The sequence below is a fragment of the Myxocyprinus asiaticus genome, chromosome 20 (genome assembly GCF_019703515.2).
Source record: "Myxocyprinus asiaticus isolate MX2 ecotype Aquarium Trade chromosome 20, UBuf_Myxa_2, whole genome shotgun sequence".
Classification (NCBI taxonomy): domain Eukaryota; kingdom Metazoa; phylum Chordata; class Actinopteri; order Cypriniformes; family Catostomidae; genus Myxocyprinus; species Myxocyprinus asiaticus.
In genome coordinates, this window is record NC_059363.1 from 26,942,874 (window position 1) to 26,964,596 (window position 21,723).

Here is a 21,723-nt window from a genome sequence, read left to right on the forward strand (position 1 = left end):
TGTTGGAATTCTCTCAGCTCGACTTTTTTTCTTGTTTGCTTTAATGACCTTAACACCTAATGTTGAAAAAAAATTTTTTTTTGATGAATAGTCCTGATCAGTGGGAACAACTTTTCTGATATTTTGTTAATATGGTCTGTATGTGATTACCAAGTAATGAACTGTAAATTGAGAAAACAATAAATGTTCATGATAATGAACATTTTCATTTCACTCTTCTTCTTATATTATTTGTAGCTAGAAGAGAAAGTCAGATGAATAACAGTAGAATTGAACTGAAGATTATGTACAGTTAACCTTCAATGCCCTCTGCTGTTTTAGGCTTGCCGTGCATCGTGCTCTCATCAATAAATATAGTCAATTAAATGTATTGCTTTACCAAAAAAATCTGTTGAAAGGTGGTGATAATGAAATGATAATAATATAATTCAGTCTTGTTTCCAGGGAATAAAGTAGTTTATTTATCTTGTGATACACAGTAGACAAAAACAATTAATAATCATTTAGTCACAAAATTTCTGCATATTCATAATAAACATACATAAAAATGTAAATATAAAACAAAAATCACACATTAACAACAAAACTGTTAACAAAGTCAAAGTACTCTTTAATTTACAATATTAGTTACGGTGCTTTGATTTGGTCAGATTGTTTAATTTACTCAACTCAACCCAAAGTATTCCTTAAGATACCCTATGGAGGCATGCAAGTGTTTAATTGATCTCCTTTTGCATTTTTAAAAATATAAAGACATACAATGTACTGTGCTAAAAATACAAATAGTAATAAAACTGTATGACAGCAGAATTATTGGCATCAGATTTGGATTTTTGTTTTTGCACAAACAAATTTATTGAAAAAGTATCCCTCATAGAAAACACATATAATTACCATTTTGTCCCTCTTGTGGTGATAAGCAAACTTCAGATTCAGTGCATTTTTTATAGCCTCATAATAGAGACTATAAGAGAGATACTAAAGCAGAGCACCATTAGTAACAATTATACGCATCATACCCTGGATCCTACTGAGCAGTCCAAACAGATTTGGTCTTGCTTTAAAGACACTGGCTTACGTACTGCATTTAATCATTTAAAATGTTATTGGTCTCCCTGATGAGAAGTGAGAGCTACAAAATGACAACATTTTGCTTTGAAAATGTAAGAAATGGAGTAAATTAGTACCATGCATTCTGTCCATCTGCACAACACATAAATCATGATTTTGTAACTTCTCTTGTGCTAAAGCTAACAAAAGATATCCACAGTGTGCTTGCCCAATCTATTCAAATAGTGTTTTCAATTTATATAAATACACCTAAAAAATGCAAATATTGCACAGACATTTATTAGCTAAAATGCTGGTGTTCGGTCAACAAAAATGTACCAACTTAAAAAAATGTATCAACTTAAGAATTAAGTTTATGTTTTTTTATTATTATTATTATTATTATTTTAAGTTAAACAAATTGCATTAACTTTCCCCAACTTCCTCCTCCTCTTGTTTGATGACTGGGTTGCCTAAAGATGAAAACAATTATCAAGAATCATTAAGGATCATCTTTTGCAACAATAGCCTCACAATTATACGAACACAACACTTACTGTATATTAACAACATAAGCAGCACTAACAAACATAAAATGTGATTTCTGACTTATTTGAAGGAATCAAACTAAGCTCACTAAGTTTTAATGTCAATTACACAACAGTTCCATTCCACTCATTTGATGGGACACTTTAAAGCACATCCAATACAGCACATCCAAACAAATAATAACAGTATGATTCATTTTAATTTGCAATTAACAGTATATCAATGTGGGTCAAATTCATCTTTAAAAGGTAACTGAAGATATGTGCTACTTACCATCTAGCTTTTTAAGCTTGGGAAGCCTCTTAGTTGCTTCCTCTATCCAGTTGCCATCAGCAGCATGCTTTTCCTCTAATGGGTTCCCCACAAAAATAAGATCCACCAATGATGGAAGGTCTGCCAGCTTCAGAAACTCCCCTAAAGGAACAAACGGTTTCATAAAAATGCTGATGCTACACACTGTCATGACACATTGAAAAGGCTATATAATAAAGATGTTGTTTTACACACCCTGAAATACCATGTGATTAGGCTTTACACTGCTTTCTGAATCTCAGTGATCTATCTGGCATGCTCACCCCACTCCTTGACCAAGTTATTGGAAATGTAAAGGACTTCGAGTTTCTTCATAACATGAATTCCCTTCAGCTTTTCTATGAGGTTAAAAGAAATCCACAGCTCCTCCAGAGTATCACCTACTGCCTCCTGCAGGGGAAAGATAAGGAATAAGAATGATCTCTGAAGTACCAGCCGATTAGTGATGTTTCGTTCGTGAAAAAAATCAGTCTTTTTGAACTAATCTTTCAAGTGAACAAATCGTTCTCGTTCACCTCCACTGATTCATTTTTCTCATCCACTGACGTCTCTCCCTTTTGAAGCCAATGACCTCTTCTTTGAAGCACGAGACTGCTTTGGTGGCTTTTCTTGCCTGGAAAGACCGATTATAGCACGGGCCAGTATCATTGGTTTGACCCTCTAAACGAATTCGCCCAATCACGGAACCTGTCAAGCCAGTCGTTTGAGTCTGAATGAGATGAGACATCTCGTTCATGAAAAAAAACTGAATGTACTGGTAAACTCGTTTGCAAACAAAATAAATGAATCATTCTGTCATTTTATTTGTGAACGAAGATCTGCTGACTGATTGAATGAGAGGAGGCATGTCGTTTGTTCAGTTCGGCATGTGAGTCAATCGCATTCAACAAGGAGAGAAAGGGGTGAAATGCATTAAGACAAGTTTATAGGTATGCACAAATCATAATCCCCAATTTATAAATGTGTAAAAATGACTGTAGATGTATAGTTAAAATTACATGAATTATGAATGGAAATGTTGGTGCACAGTGTAAGATATTTTAACTTTTTTCTTCCTCGACTTCTTCTATATGTCTTGGTAAAAGTCAAGCCCAAAATTTGACAAAATATAGGTAAAATAAGACCTGCCATTTGTGGTGAAAATGGTTATGGTGTTTAAACTCTATTTTTAAAGTGTCTTCATACATTTGAAGACATGCAAATTCCATTTGTGTTGCCTTGTCCTGCTTTTAAAGACTGACTATAATGCAAGCCAATAGCATTAGAGTACAGGCTGTGAAGGTGCATATCATTGGTTTGACCCACTGAACAAATACACCCAGGAACATAGCACCAAAATAACTAGAACTATTTTAGGGCCTCCTAAATAATTTAGGTTTGTGGTTGGGGTTATATATATATATATATATATATATATATATATATATATAAATGGTTTTAGATGGATATTTAATTGTGCTATATTATTTATAAGTAATTCACAATTTTTTATTTTCAAACACAAACACTCTTTGAATCAAGCTATAAATTAGTTGCATACAAACAAAATTAATTATACATGTATAATTTATAAGTTCTTGCACTGGCAAAGTCACCATAAGATCTCTGAAATGAGAGGGGTGCCAGGTTGTTCAGTCTATCCTGAGGCTTTGCTGCAAATCATAACTTGCCAACTGACATTTACACAGGGTCCAAAATTTAGTTAAAATATTATTAAACTAATTATAATATTTATAATTTATTTATTATGAAATTGCTATTAATTATTATAACACAGATGCGATTATTTTAAGGTATTTTTTGTCACTGTGACAGTGGAATTAAATAGAAAATGTTTCCCTTGCAAATCAGTGACAAACAACACAGGTTATTAATTTTGTCAGGAAAATGAAACTGAACCTCATAGAAAAAATATTGTAATGTCTGTTGTGGTTTTTGCTTCAGGACTTGCTATTGGCTTTTGTGTTTGCATAATTAATGAGATAGGTCTGTGCAGATTTTGGGGACATTATTAATTAATATTTAAAAGTAATTGGTGGTTATAGTTATGTTTCAAGTTCCATTTAATGTTAATAATGTCATTTTATGTTATGACATGGGTTTATTTTTTTAGTTACTATGAGTGAGATTTGTGTTCCCATGAGCTAGTTGTGATCCTGTTTTAAGTCATTTGAGGTGTTCTACTGAATGTTTGTGCATCATACCACTGTATTAAATATTGCCTGAAAAATGAAAAAATGAAAAATAAAAAATAAAATCACATATTTTCTCATTGATTAAATGTAAGGAGTGCATGGAGTGCTGGAGATTAAAAAAAAAAAACTAAACTCTTAGGTACTGTAGATAAACTTCCAGTTGTAAAATATGATTACAGATCTGCGAGTCGTGGCAGATGTTTCTTTTAACAGATGAATCAAGCACATCACTTTATTTAGCATGCGTCAGATTATTAGTCTCACAGTTCAATGTAAAGCATATAATGCAGTTGCTAATAATGTTACCAGCCAAATGATGAATATTTCCCTTTTATTTACTCGCAATATTTATGTCATTTGGCGTGTTAATTTTGGACCCTGTTTCCATGGAAATCTAACACATATAACTAGCATCCAGTGGTGAATTATGACTAGCAAGGGCCCCGGGGCCAATTTCCATTTAGGGCCCTCCTGGGCCAATTATCTTTAGATTGAATTATCTTTTAAAGCTGAGATCCATGCAATCCATTTTCATTTATTTATTTAAATATCTTTTAATACCTGTTCTGTTTTTTACAGTCAGATTAATTCAAACACACAGCACGGATGTGGTAAAGAAACCGTTGAACTGTTCGCTGAACAGCAACTGTTCTTAAAGAGACAGAACTATTTTAGCGTTTGTTATACATATCAATGTAAACTCAATTTAAATACTACAAATAATGCATACAAAAAAAAACAAAAAAAAACAAACACAAAAACAAGCATGTTACAAAAATGTGTAAACGTGCATATATTTAAAGGGGCAATAATGCATTATGAAATATTTTTATTTCATCAATCACTTTAAATATTGAATAATTAAAAAAATAAAAAATAAAAAATAAAAAAAATAGGCTCTTCCAGCCTCTATGCATGGGTTTGGTGAAACTCTGCAAAGAGGTCAGGCAGTTCTGGCTTGCGCTGCCATATCTTTTCTAACTCATCAGCATTCCATTCAAAAGTGATCATCACTATACACTATTTATACTCTACTTAAAACAATTTAAAACTTTAAGACAAGGTTTTGTCAAACCAACATTATATTTTGTCTTGACAAACTTTATGTATCTAGTTAAATCAGTACTTTGCTACCACACAAAATAAAATATAAAAATCTTATTTTTCCCAACCACCTAAACCTTTGTAATGTAGGGCAAACATGCAGTTATAGCAATGAATAGTATATAGTTTGTGTATCTTAAGAAGACACCCTGGGCTTTTCAGAGATGCCAAATGTTTCGGAGTTTGGCCATGACAACTTCCTCTCCTTGCTCTATAGAAATGTATGATATTACAATTCAGCACCACAAATGCAATGTGATTTTTTTTTTTTTTTTTTTTTTTTTATCAATTATCATGTTTTTATACACCAAACACTATATTGATGTTTGAAAAAAAGTTACATTGTAAAACCTTTTTTTATAGTAAGATCACATTATAATAACAAACCATGAGATATGTATAAAAACCACAAGATCTATATATTGACAGAGAAAGCTGCATATGTTAAATAAATCACACTTCAAATATATCTTTAAAGATTATATGTCAGTATTTTAAAAGCTTTTTTATTGTGGTGGACATGAATGGAATGGAATGATGATTGAGAGATAGACCGCAAAAGCCTGTTGTATCATATTTGATACAAACATTTTCAACATGATTTGTCTATAAAATAATGAAATTTTAAGTGAGCGCATGTTGCTTCAATTCAATAATACTCATTTTGAAATATCAGAAAAAATATAATCGTTATTGTTCATTTTACTTTATCAAAATCAGCAAAGATTTCATATCAAAAAGATGAGTGCATCACAATGTGAAGGTAGCCATTTTGGAAAATATATTACTAGATCTTCTACTTCCAGAAGAGCATGGCAGCTTTCACTGGGAGGCATTAGACATCTAGTACATTGCATACAACAGGTTTTTCAGCTAAGTTTTAATCATGTTGAAGATGTAGAGGATCTAGAAAGTCATGTATCAAATATTATACAAGTGGTGTTAAGGGTTATAGGGTTAAAGAGTGGCTCAAAAAATGTAATTAGAAACAGGAAGGAAAAAGGGTTCTATAAGAGGACTGAGGGCCCTCATAGTCACAGGGGCCTATTGAGGTGGGGCTTGTATAAGCTGTGGAGCCCACATATTCAAGCTTATATTAAATATTTGTTTTCAAAGTAGATGGGCCGCGAGACCTTGCAGCCCAGGGCCCTCACGGGCCCCTAGTAGTCAAGGGCCCCTGGGCACTGGCCCCAATGGCCCAGTCCGTAATTCACCTATGGTAGCAATGTTGACACCTATGGCTGACTTTTTCTGTAAGAAACTCATAAATTGTCTGCTACTTCCCACTTTTTCTCTGCTGCTTTCTCTTTTGAATGTCTGATTTCGACTTCATTTCTGTAGATACATTAATAGTAATGTACATGACGTGTTCACAGTCATCTTGTTTGAGACCAAGGATCAGCTGTTCGCGGCTGAACGAGAGGAGGATGCCTGTCGTTTGTTCAGTTTGTCAGTCTCACTCAACAAGAAAAGGGGCCGGATTAATTATGAATAAAAGTGAGTGATGACCATACATTACATTGACATATGGACGTTATTGATATTTATGATGCTTTAACACTCTGAAGTGCAGAAGTCTCTTAAAGATTTGTAGACATGCAAATTTTAATCAAGGACAATTAGACTTGTTTCTGTTGTGAATGCCTCTTATGCTTTTGATTTCATGCAATTTACTCGATCAAAATGTAAAAGACGGTCATTTGCCACCATCTACTGGCGCAATGGCATTATTTGCCAAATTGTCAATTAAAGGGTCATTAAATGCTCTTTTTTTGATAGTTTTATTATCTTCCCGTAGGTCCCCTGATAATGTTAGTAAATGTTTTTGCATTAAAACAGTCATAATTTAGTACTATATGATAATTTTCCACCCTGTCTCTGGCCCCCTGTCTGAATGCTCGGTTTTGGCCTCAGTTCGTCCTTTAAACGTCAACATAAATGCCCACTGTTCTGACTGACTAACATTGTGTAGCCCCTCAAATTCAGCCATATTTGAAACTCAATCGGAAGAGAATGAACAAACTCCACAAAACAACAACATTTATAAAACTAAATTTCAGGGTTTACAGATAACGTGCATCCAACAAATTGCATCCGAATATATTAAACCCTTCATCTCATGCACAACTGCTAACACCGATACCCTGTCTACACCGCCCGTGAAAGTCGCGTCAAAAGCAATAGAACCCATTATAATCAATGATGCTGCCTACCATGGAAGTGTCCATTGTGGCGTGTCGCGTAAACAGATGTCCCGTTCTATTTTTCGATGCACATGCTGGCACTACTACCACAAACAACACAAATAAACGGATTAGAAAATTTGTGTCAACGCGCCCGGTGTAAACAATGTGTCAACACCATAAACTATCAAACAGTCATGACATTTGAAATATTCATGAATGGAACTGTTTACTTGATATAATAAAGATGTTGTTTTACACACCCCGTAATACCATGTGACTGTTTTTGATCCGATCCAAGTGTTTTAACTTCCTTCAATAACAATTCCTGAGCAAAGCTTAGTTTTATGACTGGTTCACAAGCAGTCACGCTGATACGAGTCGACAAAACATGCAATCCACACTGAATTAATGTACGCTGAAGACACATCCACATGACGCACACACATAGTCCAAAGCATAATGAAGACGCACAAATCCAGTTTCCAGTATAATCCTTCACTGAAATGCACATCGCTGGAAACGCATCAAAACTGTCAAAGACGTCCATCTAGTGCGTTTACATACACCAACAATTAAAAATAGCGCAGATTGGCGGTGTTCAGGAATAGTTAGGCCACACTAGGCCTGTTTTTCCTGCTCTCTCTCTGAGTACAAACTGAACCCCAGTGGGCGGGGCCAAGGGTGCGATGATGTAAAGTAGCCGTTGATGTTGTTGCTGTAGGAACGGTCATGAAATAATGAGTTCCTTTTGTGACATCACAATATTACGGAAGTAGAGAATGAGGCGTTTTGGCAGCTTGGTTTCAATAAATGCTTTTACTGCATTGGGGTTTAAGTTTTGAGTTCTGAAATTCACAGTATGCTTTATAGTGGACAGACCTCCTATTTGTCAAAATATCAAGGAAAATTTGATTAATGGACATGACCCCTTTAATGAAGAGTCACTGAATCAAAATCACCACCACTACCGCTCATCAATCACCATTAGCATTAATGCTGTGTTATTTACCAGTCCATTAAGATTTTTGATGTTGTTCCGCCCCAAGGACAATATCTTAAGTTTCTCTAGGAGAAAAAAAAAAAAATCAAACTGATCAGTTCCATTAATATATAAAATATAATATTGATGTGGACAAATGGCATGCAAGTACGTGTTTGCCAGATATGCACCTTGAGGGGTATACTCACTTAGACCGTTCAAGTTGGCAATTTTTTCAATACAGTTTGTAGACAAGGTTAATCTCCTAAGAAGGAAAGAACATACAATGAACGGATATTAGACATGTATTATAAATGACTGAAATGTAAGTTGGTTGATACGAAAATGCACAAGCAATTAAGGATAGCATACTGTATTTAGACTCACTCGCAGTTGACAAGATTTGAGAGAGACGCATCCATTTTTTCAATGGGAGGGTTCTGGCTGAAAAGCTTCACTGCTGTGGCCTCACTCACTTTTTCTCCTGTTTTCTCCTCCTAGTAATTTTTAAATTAAAATAAAATCATTAATTTTTGTACTGTATGCCATCGTTTACCAGCAAAAGTGAGTAGATGTCATGGTGTTACATGATAGATGTAGAATTTCCAGCGATTATTGAAAATTAAAAACCTAATAGCAGGGCTCCAGACTAAAAAAAATTACTTGGGAGCCATTGGCTCCAAAACTGAAATGAGCCTTCAGTTTGGCTTCGCCAGATCACAAAATTGCTTGATTTAGATTGCTATTCAGAAACAAGATAGAAAGCCGAAAGAAAACTGCTGATAATATCCCATTCATCTGAGGTTTAAGACCATCTGAGAAGATAAGTTTGGATTCCCCTTTTGTCTCATAAATGTTCACACCTCTTTCATAATTTATACAAATATAAGAGATAAAGTTTTTTTTTATTTATTTAGTACTGCCCTTCAGAATCAACATTACAGATATTTACATAAATTATAGTATGCATATAGTAGTGTGTTGTCTTCTTGAGCATCGATGAATGTTTGCACCTTGTGTAATAGTTGTGTACAAGTCCCTCAATTATCCTAAGTGTCAAAAGCTGGATCTCATATACACTATATTGCCAAAAGTATTCGCTCATCTGCCTTTAGACCCATATGAACTTAAGTGACATCCCATTCTTAATCCATAGGGTTTAATATGACGTCAGCCCACCCTTTGCAGCTATAACAGCTTCAACTCTTCTGGGAAGGCTTTCCACAAGGTTTAGGTATGTGTTTATGGGAATTTTTGACCATTCTTCCAGAAGCGCATTTGTGAGGTCAGACACTGATGTTGGACGAGAAGGCCTGGCTCGCAGTCTTCGCTCTAATTCATCCCAAAGGTGATCTATCGGGTTGAGGTCAGGACTCTGTGTAGGCCAGTCAAGTTCTTCCACACCAAACTCGCTCATCCATGTCTTTATGGACCTTGCTTTGTGCACTGGTGCGCAGTCATGTTGGAACAGGAAGGGGCCATCCCCAAACTGTTCCCACAAAGTTGGGAGCATGGAATTGTCCAAAATCTCTTGGTATGCTGAAGCATTCAGAGTTCCTTTCACTGGAACTAAGGGGCCAAGCCCAGCTCCTGAAAAACAACCCCACACCATAATCCCCCCTCCACCAAACTTCACAGTTGGCACAATACAGTCAGACAAGTACTGTTCTCCTGGCAACCGCCAAACCCAGACTCGTCCATCACATTGCCAGATGGAGAAGCGTGATTCGTCACTCCAGAGAACGCGTCTCCACTGCTCTAGAGTCCAGTGGTGGCGTGCTTTACACCACTGCATCCGACGCTTTGCATTGCACTTGGTGATGTATGGCTTGAATGCAGCTGCTCGGCCATGGAAACCCATTCCATGAAGCTCTCTACGCACTGTTCTTGAGCTAATCTGAAGGCCACATGAACTTTGGAGGTCTGTAGCGATTGACTCTGCAGAAAGTTGGCGACCTCTGCGCACTATGCGCCTCAGCATCCGCTGACCCCGCTCTGTCATTTTACGTGGCCTACCACTTCGTGGCTGAGTTGCTGTCATTCCCAATCGCTTCCACTTTGTTATAATACCACTGACAGTTGACTGTGGAATATTTAGTAGCGAGGAAATTTCACAACTGGACTTGTTGCACAGGTGGCATCCTATCACAGTACCACGCTGGAATTCACTGAGATCCTGAGAGCGGCCCATTCTTTCACAAATGTTTGTAGAAGCAGTCTGCATGCCTAGGTGCTTCATTTTATACACCTGTGGCCATGGAAGTGATTGGAACACCTGAATTCAATTATTTGGATGGGTGAGCGAATACTTTTGGCAATATAGTGTATATAATTGAATTATAATTTAGATTGTTTTAAAATATTGCCTTAGTCCTTATTTACTGCTACCGATGGACCAGACACAGAGACTATAAGGTCATTGAGGTCATTTAAGTATGACTATCAAGGCGGTATTTACAACAACTATATTGTGAATGTAGCTGATATGGCTTCTGGTAGTGGTTCAGAAGATGATGAGTGGGGATTAGGAAGTATGAATTGGCAGCAAGTAACAAACCAACGGGAAAAGAATGGAGAAGGCAGCAGAGATAAGATAGGGGAAGGATCCACAGATGTTGTCAAAAGAGTTAAAGGAAATACAAGTTCGATGACCAAAAGAGATACAACAAATTAATTCAAAGTTATTGTAACATTTGAAGACAATTTTTTTTTTGTCCTCATGTGCACATGCAAACTGTAGTCTGGCTTTTTTATGGCAATGTGGCATGGGAGGCGTGGTCATGTGTTGGTCTGCGGGAGAGGGAGAGCGGTAAGGATCGTCACCTGGGTTATGATTACTCTAACACCTGTCTCTAATTATAGTGATGGCGGAGGGAGACCAGAAAAGGCATGCCAGAGCGTCAGAGTGGGGAGAGAGCACCAGCGATGAGCAAAGAGAAAATAAAGCAACATAAAGAGCCCTTTTGTTGAATTAGCTATAAGCTGTAAAATTGAACTGGAAATAAAGAGACTGATCTTAACTGTTCGCTGTCTCCTGACTCCTCCATTGCCCACGAACGTAGAGCCTTTTTACAGTGGTGCTGAAAGCCCGGCTTTGAAGGAGAATGCCGTTATGGAGTCCTCACCGCTGGGTGAAGTCTTCAAGACCCTCGCCAGCATCCAGCAGAGTCAACACCAGGCGCTCATGGACGTATGCCTGGAGCAGGAACAGCATTTCCAAGTCCTGCTCCAGGCACAAGCGGAGGCCTGGCAGAGGCGGGGCACTGGATAGGAATAAACGGGAGAGGATGAGGTGTGTGCATGGTGACATTCACAAGTATCCAGTGGTTACCACTGAGATACGATTCAGGGGAAAATGGAATAGGGTCGAGGCCGCGGTTAATTCCTGCCTCACCTATCCACTAAATCTGGGAACCAATTGGCCTGGTTTTACAAATTTATTGAGGGTAATGTGTGTGGATGGGTCCTACAAAATAGTGTTGCGGTGTGTGATGTGAGAATGCTATGGTGGGAGAGGCAGTGCCAGGGCCGTCGACGTCTGCTCCGTGTCATGATGACGCGGACAGGGGTATTCCCATACTCAGGGGCTTCCCTGAGGGGAATTTCCCACTGGAGCAGCCACGTGACGAGTCCCTCAAGCACGCCTTTGACCAAGTGAAAATAATTGATGGTCAACAGCTCCAGTCTAATGTTACGCTCACATACCCGTACTTTTCTATTATTAAAGAGCGATTGTCTGGAGTGAAGCAGGACACTCAGACCAAAGAGAATACAATGCAGCTATTAGTACCAAAGAGCCATCAGGAAACACTCTTACCGTCGGCTCATTATAACCCAATGGCTGGCCACTTAGCTCACGAAAAGATTTGAACCACACAATGGCCCGTTTCTTTTGGCTGGTCATTCACGGCAATGTACGCAAATGGTGTGCGGCGTGCCGTGAATGTCAGTTGGTGAATCCGCCGGCCACCCCAAAAGCGCCATTGCGCCCTTTGCCGTTGATTGAGGTCCCCTTCGAGAGAACTGGCATGGACCTCGTCGGACCATTAGAGTGGACTGCACGCAGGCATCGCTTTGTATTAGTTCTGGTGGACTACGCAATGCAGTGCCTCTATGCAAAATCTCAGCATGTAGTGTTGCGGAGGCACTCTTCAAAATGATCTCCCGAGTGGGGATTCCAAAGGAAATCCTCACTGACCAAGGCTCAACATTCATGTCACGTACACTACGCAAACTGTATGAATTATTAGGCATTAAATCGATTCGCACCAGTGTTTATCACCCACAAACCAATGGGTTGGTCGAACGTTTTAATAAATTTGTACAAGAAGACGCTAGAAAAAGGGATAAGTGGCTCGAACCCCTGTTGTTTGCAGTACGAGAGGTCCCGCGAGCCTCCACAGGGTTTTCCCCATTTGAGCTACTGTATGGGTGTCGGCCACGTGGCATGGTCTACGTCATACGGGAAGCTTGGGAGGAAGGCCCTTCGAAGAGCAAAAACCAAATTCAATACGTTCTTGACCTTAGAGCAAAACTCCACACTTTGGGGCAGGTAACACAGGAGAATTTGCTTCAAGCGCAAGAACTGCTGCCCACTTCGAGCTCCAAATTACTCGCCAAGTAGCAAGGACCCTTTGAGGTCACATGACGAGTCGGAGATCTCGATTATGAGGTTAGGCGAATGGATAGGGGAGGGGCACGTCAGATCTACCACCTCTACCACCTTAACCTCCTCAAACCATGGAGGGAGGCGGTGCCTTTAGCCTTGGTGACAGTAGTTCCGGAAAGGGAGGAGCTCGGGCCGGAGGTAACTCCCAAACCAAATTCATTCTCCCCGGTCCCTTGGGGAGACCACCTCTCACTGTCGCAGCTTACGGACATTGCCCGGTTGCAAGCAGAATTCACGGACGTGTTTTCACCCTTTCCTGGTCGCACGAACCTCATAGAGCACCATATCAAGACCACCCCAGGGGTGGTGGTTCGTAGCCACCCTTACCGTCTTCCTGAACACAAGAAAAAGATTGTTCAGGAAGAATTAGAGGCAATGCTTGAAATGGGCGTAATACAGGAGTCGCACAGCGAATGGGTCAGCCCGGTAGTTCTGGTACCGAAAAGTGATGGCTTGGTCCGGTTCTGTATTGACTACCGGAAAGCGAATGCGGTGTCCAAATTTGACGCTTATCCAATGCCGCGAATTGACGAGTTACTCGATCGGCTGGGCATGGCTCAATTTTACTCAACACTGGACTTAACAAATGGTTATTGGCGGATCCCTTTAACTCCAATATCCCAAAAAAACTGCTTTTTCCACACCGTTCGGATTACACCAATTCGTGATGCTTCGATTTGGTTTGTTCTGAGCCATTGCCTATTTCCATGCTGAGCAGCCTTTCAGGTTATGTCGATATAGGACTCGTTTTACTGTGGATATAGATACTTGTCTATCTGTTTCCTCTAGCATATTCACAAGGTCCTTTGCTGTTGTTCTGGGATTGATTTGCACTTTTCGCACCAAATTATGTTCATCTCTAGGAGACAGAATGCGTCTCCTTCCTGAGCGGTATGATGGCTGCTTGGTCCCATGGTGTTTATACTTGCGTACTATTGTTTGTACAGATGAACGTGGTACCTTCAGTTATTTGGAAATTGCTCCCAAGGATGAACCAGACTTGTGGAGGCCCACAATTTTTTTTCTGAGGTCTTGGCTGATTTCTTTTGATTTTCCCACTGGTAAACCTCCAATTGACTCCAATTAGCCTATCAGAAGCTAAATCAATTTTTTCTTCTGCAGTATAGCTGCTAAAGAAAATGTATGTTGTTTTAAAGGAGTTTTAGATATTTATATTGGAAAACAATCCAAAACAAAATCAAATCAAAAATGTATTTTGTTGCAGTGTGTAATGGGGTGAAGACTCCCTCTCTCATCTTTGTTCAATTCAATCCATCTTTAACTCACAAAACAAAAACTCTCTCTTATTAATATGCACTATATTGCCAAAAGTATTCGCTCATCTGCCTTTAGACGCATATGAACTTAAGTGACATCCCATTCTTAATCCATAGGGTTTAACATGACGTCGGCCCACCCTTTGCAGCTATAACAGCTTCAACTCTTCTGGGAAGGCTTTCCACAAGGTTTAGGAGTGTGTTTATGGGAATTTTTGACCATTCTTCCAGAAGCGCATTTGTGAGGTCAGACACTGATGTTGGACGAGAAGGCCTGGCTCGCAGTCTTCGCTCTAATTCATCCCAAAGGTGCTCTATCGGGTTGAGGTCAGGACTCTGTGCAGGCCAGTCAAGTTCTTCCACACCAAACTCGCTCATCCATGTCTTTATGGACCTTGCTTTGTGCACTGGTGCGCAGTCATGTTGGAACAGGAAGGGGCCATCCCCAAACTGTTCCCACAAAGTTGGGAGCATGGAATTGTCCAAAATCTCTTGGTATGCTGAAGCATTCAGAGTTCCTTTCACTGGAACTAAGGGGCCAAGCCCAGCTCCTGAAAAACAACCCCACACCATAATCCCCCCTCCACCAAATTTCACAGTTGGCACAATGCAGTCAGACAAGTACCGTTCTCCTGGCAACCGCCAAACCCAGACTCGCCCATCAGATTGCCAGATGGAGAAGCGTGATTCGTCACTCCAGAGAACGCGTCTCCACTGCTCTAGAGTCCAGTGGCGGCGTGCTTTACACCACTGCATCCGACACTTTGCATTGCACTTGGTGATGTATGGCTTGGATGCAGCTGCTCGGCCATGGAAACCCATTCCATGAAGCTCTCTACGCACTGTTCTTGAGCTAATCTGAAGGCCACATGAACTTTGGAGGTCTGTAGCGATTGTCTCTGCAGAAAGTTGGCGACCTCTGCGCACTATGCACCTCAGCATCCGCTGTCCCCGCTCTGTCATTTTACGTGGCCTACCACTTCGTGGCTGAGTTGCTGTCATTCCCAATCGCTTCCACTTTGTTATAATACCACTGACAGTTGACTGTGGAATATTTAGTAGCGAGGAAATTTCACGACTGGACTTGTTGCACAGGTGGCATCCTATCACAGTACCACGCTGGAATTCACTGAGCTCCTGAGAGCGGCCCATTCTTTCACAAATGTTTGTAGAAGCAGTCTGCATGCCTAGGTGCTTCATTTTATACACCTGTGGCCATGGAAGTGATTGGAACACCTGAATTCAATTATTTGGATGGGTGAATACTTTTGGCAATATAGTGTAGCTGCATATTGCCAATTTTCTTCACAATAAGAAATGCACAATGACACATATATTACGATTCAATAAGTCACAAGCCATCATGCAGTAGCGGTTCTAGCTTGTATGGCACCCTGGGCGAAACCCGCTTCAACACGCCCCCAAAGTTGTTGAAAGATGCCGCCCTGGGCAACTGCCCATGGCGCCCATGCCTTAATCCGCCACTGCCGTTATAATTTAGCTGCAGCAAGCGTGCGCATGTGAGGGATGAGTGTCCAGCCACAGAGTGTGCCTCAGACGGGTGCAGTTTCAATCTCTCCCCCTTAGATCGGGAAATTCACGCAACTCATTGTAGAGGCACTGACCGCACAGAGAAATGCCAGTTTTGGAGTTTGGAGTTATTTATGTGATCTGCTTCTGTATTATTTAAACTTTAATAAAGCTATAACACATTAAATATAACTGCATTTAAGATGTAACAGCGGGGTGTTTCCTTTATCATCATTTATCATCGACGCTCGACACGCAAGTTTTGCTTCAGTGGAGCAGCAGCTCCAGCTCCACTTATACCACAATGTGAGTACTTCTTTAATTACTTATTTTGTATTTTTGCATTATAATTCCCTAATACTTTGAGATTTACATCACCTGATGCAGTTTGGAAAGTTTAGAGTGCATCTGGACTGTGAGCTGTGTAATTATTCCTCTCCTCAGTCAGGCACGAACTGCAGTGCTGCTCTAGCGCGTCATCATTAGAGTTTTATATGATCTCATGTTACGTTAAAAGAGATCAAACGACTATTCGATAACAAAAAATTTTGTCGACAATTTTTTTATTGTCGAAAATTGGATTTTATGTATTTTGACCAGGGTGACTGTGGTGATGTGCTGAACTATGCACTGTAAGAAATGATTTTGGTTTAACTTAAAAAAGTAAGTTATCTGATTGCCTTAAAATTTTGAGTTCATTTAAAATAAAATTTGATAATAACATAAAATAAATAAATAAATAATATAATATATGAATAAAAAGGTATAGTAAATAACAATTAGTGGATTTTTTTTATATCAGTTCATTGGCATTGTGCCATTAGTTTACTCAATAAAAACACAATTTCTTATTTTATCTGAACACTAAGTTGATTTGGTAAAAAAATATAAAGTTAACAAATCATGGAAATAATTTTTAAGGTGTTGTATCATGCTCTATTGCAGGGGTCGGCAACCTTTTTGACATGGAGTGCCATTTTTTTTTCCTGGTTGTGCTGACGTAGTTTGGAATGCAGATGTGGCATTTCATATGAATCAAATAGCCGACCCCTGCTCTATTGAATACTGTAGCCTTTGTCTCAATGATATTCAAGCACGGAGGTAAAGTTGATCATTTTTAGTGGTCTAATAATAATTATTTTTATTATTGTTATAATACTATTTTACCTAACTGTTTGCGTATCTCATATGGACCTGTTTTTCTTAATTACCACCTTTTATTTTGATCAAGTCTTATACATTATGGTGCTCCTTTTCAGTCACTTGTTTCCCTGCAAGGCATGATGTATTTTATTGTCATGGTCTTATCACCTTGTCAGGTTGGGTTTCTGTCTGACAGGACCGTGGCATTATCATCACCTTTCTGTCTCGTGTTTCGTGTACATTCTTTGTGTGAGCGCACGGGTCCGGTTGTTAGTGACAGTCATGCGCAAGTTACCGCCGTGCTCTCTCTGGTGATGTCATGGTCCTGTCACCTTGTCAAGTTGGGTTTTTGTCTGACAAGGACCATGGCATCATCGTTCCCTGCTTGTTTTGTTCCAAGCATGTGGACGTTTTTGCCCTCATGTGTTTCAGCTGCCACTGGCACACAGAATCAGCATTTCCATGGGAACCCTGATTGTTTCCATGGGAACGCTGATCATGTCAACTTTCAGCTGCAAGCGGCACCTGCCCCTTGTTTGTTCATGCCTATATTAATCCCCTTCTGTGTCATGTCAAGGGCTGGATTGTTAAATGTAGTTAAATGTTGAATGTTTAAAGTTGCTCAATGTTGACTGAATTTTTTATTTTATTTTTATTTTTTTCAATTAACATTTTTATTGATTCATACGCATATGACAGTGGAAAAAAACTCAACACATATATAAAGAATCAACATTTTACATTTAAACCCTACTAATACAATCCCACCCTGACCCCCTAACGAACACCCCTGTGGTCCCACATAACACACACACGATCCAAAAAAAATAAAAATAAATAAATATATATATGTATATATATATATATATATATATATATATATATATATATATATATATATATATATATATATACACACACACACACACACATACACATACATACATATATACACATACATAAAATAAAAAATATATATATATTATATATATACATATATATACATAAATAAATAAATAAAATAATAATAAACATACATGATTAAACTAAACTACACTCTCCACATCCCCTCCCCGAGAGTTCCCCCAAAAAACGAAATATTTGCCCCATTTTTTAGCAAATAAGTCCCTAAACCCCAGCCTTCTACTTACCGCCTCTACAAATGCAGCTACCCTCCCCATTTCCACACACCACTCCGAAAAAGAGGGTGCTCCACTTGACTTCCAACCCCTTAAAATTACTTGCCTGCTGATCATGAGACTGGTCATAACCCAATTTTTTATATGACTATCCCCTAAATGCATGACCGCCCCATCACCCAAAATACAGAGTCTGGGACAAAGAATCTTAGTCCACACTCCATCCTCCAATACCAAATTCAAATCTTTTTCCCACACTCTCTTGAGAGAAGTCAAGGCTCCATCCCCCAGACCCTGAATTAGTAGGGAGTAATACACTGATGCTTCATGGCCTTTTCCAAAAGCAGCAATCACCTCTCCCAAAGCACCTGCCGCTTTAGGGGGGTGCGTGCCACTCCCAAAAATAGTGTAGAGTAGGTGGCGAAGCTGTAAATACTTATAAAACTGAGATCTGGGAATGCCAAAATGTTGAACCAAATTTTCAAAAGGTCTCAATACTCCACCCTCATATAGGTCACCAAGTGCATTAACCCCCCTCACAATCCAATCTGACCAACAAAAAGGGGACTTATTAATACATAGTTTAGGGTTCAGCCATATGCTCGAGGCTGCGTTTAAATAAATATCCGAGTTAAACACTCTGGACACTTTTGTCCATATCGAGAGCAAATGCAAAATAACGGGGTGCGACTTAACCTCTCTGGCTAGTTTGATCAAAAGGCTTTGCAGTGGCGAGATAGGGGCAAGAACTTCCTTTTTAATACAAAACCAGGGAGGGGCTCTCTCAGGTGGAAGTGACCAATGAGCCAAATGTCTAAGACCGAACGCATAATAATAAAACAAAATCTTGTGTAGGCCTAGCCCACCTTTGTCAATTGGCCTATGTAACTTATTGAAATATAACCTGGGGCGTTTACCATTCCAAATAAAGGACTTCGCTATGCTATCAAACTGCTTGAAATAAGAGAGGGGGACATCTACAGGGAGAGACTGAAGCAGGTAGTTGAATTTTGGAATACAATTCATTTTAATAACATTAACCTTCCCAATCATCGATAAATGTAATGAAGCCCACCTGCCCACATCGCTCGAAAACCTTTTTATTAAAGGGTCAAAATTAACTCTAACTAAATCAGACAAATTTGCTGGGAATAAAATCCCCAAACACTTAATGCCCCGTTTGGGCCACTGGAAGGCGCCCGGTTGGAAAGCCGTTTCTGGGCAGTACGCTGTCGGTGCCAAAACTTCGGATTTAGACCAATTGACTTTGTATCCAGAGAACTTGGAAAAGGAATTAATAATTCTGTGGAGGCAAGGCATAGATCTAGTAGGGTCGGAGACGAATAATAAAATATCATCTGCGTAAAGCAAAAGCTTATGCGCCACACCTCCCACTGTCACCCCTGGAAAATCATCCTCCTTTCTTATCATGGCTGCTAATGGTTCCAGGGCAAGACAGAACAATAATGGGGAAAGTGGGCAACCCTGTCGAGTGCCCCTATTCAGAGTAAAATAATCTGAAATGAATCCATTTGTTTGTACCGCTGCTAAAGGGAGTTTATAAAGTAACTTAATCCAACCAATAAATGTACTCCCGAACCCATACATTTCCAGAATTTAAAAAAGATAATCCCATTCTACCATATCAAACGCCTTTTCGGTGTAAAGTGAGATGGCAGCGACCAGAGACTGTTCATTCGCCACTGACCACATGATATTGATTTGACGCCTGATGTTATCAGAAGAGCTGCGGCCTCGAATAAACCCCACCTGATCTATATGTATAAGAGATGTCATAACTTTACTTAATCGGTTAGCCAAAATTATTGACAATATTTTTACATCTAGTTGGATCAGGGAAATTGGACGGTAACTTTTACATTCGCTTGGATCTTTGTCCTTTTTAAGAATCAGACTGATCTGGGCTTGTGTCATGGTTGGAAGAAGCTTTCCCTTCTTTAATGATTCAGTATAAATTTCTAACAAAAGTGGAGCCAGTTCTGTAGCATAGGATCTAAAGAATTCTGCGGCAAAACCATCTGGCCCTGAGCCTTGCCAGTAGGTAGGGACTTAATTACCTCGTCAAGCTCCTCCAAGTTTATCTCAGAATCAAGAGAGTTTTTTTGCTCAATCGTCAGTTTAGGAAGATCTAATGGTTCCACAAAGTTTCTAATGTCTTCATCAGTAGACGAGGACGTGGAACTATAAAGATCAAGATAGAATTCTTTAAAGGCATTATTAATATCAATGGCTGAGGTAAAAATTTCACTACCAGCAGATTTCACTGAGGGAATAGTAGAAAAGGACTCTCTCCGCTTTATATATCTAGCCAAAAGCTTCCCTGCTTTGTCACCCGACTCAAAGTATGACTGTCTTGCCTTGAATAACCAAAACTCCACTTTCTGTGACAAAATAGTATTATATCTATATTTCAATTGGGTCAATTCTCTGAGGCCATCAGCTGACATACGGCGCTTCAGCTCTGCCTCTGCACTTTTAATATTTCCTTCCAACTCCACAAGTTCTCATGTTTTGGATTTTTTGATGAATGAGGCATACTGTATGATACGACCCCTAAGAACCACCTTAAGTGCCTCCCAAGCCACACCCACAGAGGACACTGAGGACCAGTTGGTCTCCATATAAACATTGATTTCAGTCTTTAACATTTGTTGGAAATCAGGATTTTGCAGAAGGGTTACATTAAGGCGCCAACTATATGATTTCTTTTTCTCTATATGTGGCATCACCTCTAAATTCACCAGGGCATGACCTGAGACTAAGATGTTTCCAACTGAACAATCAACAACAGATGAAATGAGGGATTTGGATATCAAAAAAAAAAAAAATCTATTCTATAATAAATCTTATGGACTGATGAAAAAAAATTTATAGTCCCTACCGGATGGGTTCAAAAGTCTCCAAATATCCAAAAGACCAAGATTTTTTACACATCCTGTGAAGCGTCAGTGTTGCTCTAGGGGGCTTGCACACTTTTGCTTCACTGTGATCAAGGACTGAATCCATCAAAAGATTAAAGTCTCCTCTCAATATTATATCATGAGGAGTGCCAGCGGCTTGCAACATCCCTTCAAGATCTATAAAAAAAGCCCTGATCATCAGCGTTAGGTGCATAAATATTAGCCAAAATCAGACTTTGCCCTTGAATTTCAGCTAAAACAATAATTACTCTTCCTAATTTATCTTTAGTCTGTTTGAGACATTTGAATTGTAGATGTTTATTTACCAATATAATGACTCCCTTGCTCTTACTTGAGCCAGCACTAAAGAAAACATGTCCATCCCATATCTTCCCAAATTTTTCAGCTTCCTGCGGAGATAGATGTGTTTCTTGAAGAAACACTATATCATATTTCTTACGTTTAAGAAAATAAATAACCTTCCTTCTTTTTATGGGGTGCCCCAACCCATTTACATTCCACGTGGCGAGAGATAGTACACTCATATTAACAACTGACATATTGATATAATAAAAATAAAAAAATTGTGTGTGAAAAACAAAATTATATAGACCACATTCCCCATTAGTGAAACAATCAACTCCCGAACATCCCCCGGAACAAAACAAA

General features: G+C 39.1%; 1 protein-coding gene across 5 annotated transcripts in view; it reads right to left on the reverse strand.

Moving 5' to 3' along the window:
* Nucleotides 1-440: 440 nt before the first annotated feature.
* LOC127411274 (dynein axonemal light chain 1) overlaps nt 441-21,723 on the reverse strand; it is a 29,575-nt gene continuing 8,292 nt past the window's right edge. For 2 of the 5 annotated variants that reach the window (XM_051646723.1, XM_051646722.1), the window contains 7 exons: nt 11,397-11,638; nt 8,763-8,872; nt 8,567-8,640; nt 8,406-8,461; nt 2,175-2,301; nt 1,873-2,013; nt 441-1,523 (listed from right to left, as the gene is read on the reverse strand). In XM_051646723.1, the coding sequence (XP_051502683.1) occupies nt 1,477-1,523; nt 1,873-2,013; nt 2,175-2,301; nt 8,406-8,461; nt 8,567-8,640; nt 8,763-8,797 (480 nt within the window). In that variant the 5' untranslated portion in view covers nt 8,798-8,872; nt 11,397-11,638 and the 3' untranslated portion in view covers nt 441-1,476. Of the gene's footprint in view, nt 1,524-1,872; nt 2,014-2,106; nt 2,302-2,426; nt 2,621-8,405; nt 8,462-8,566; nt 8,641-8,762; nt 8,873-11,396; nt 11,639-21,723 lie in introns of those variants that run through there. The other 3 variants (XM_051646721.1, XM_051646720.1, XR_007892243.1) reach the window with 3 other exon arrangements.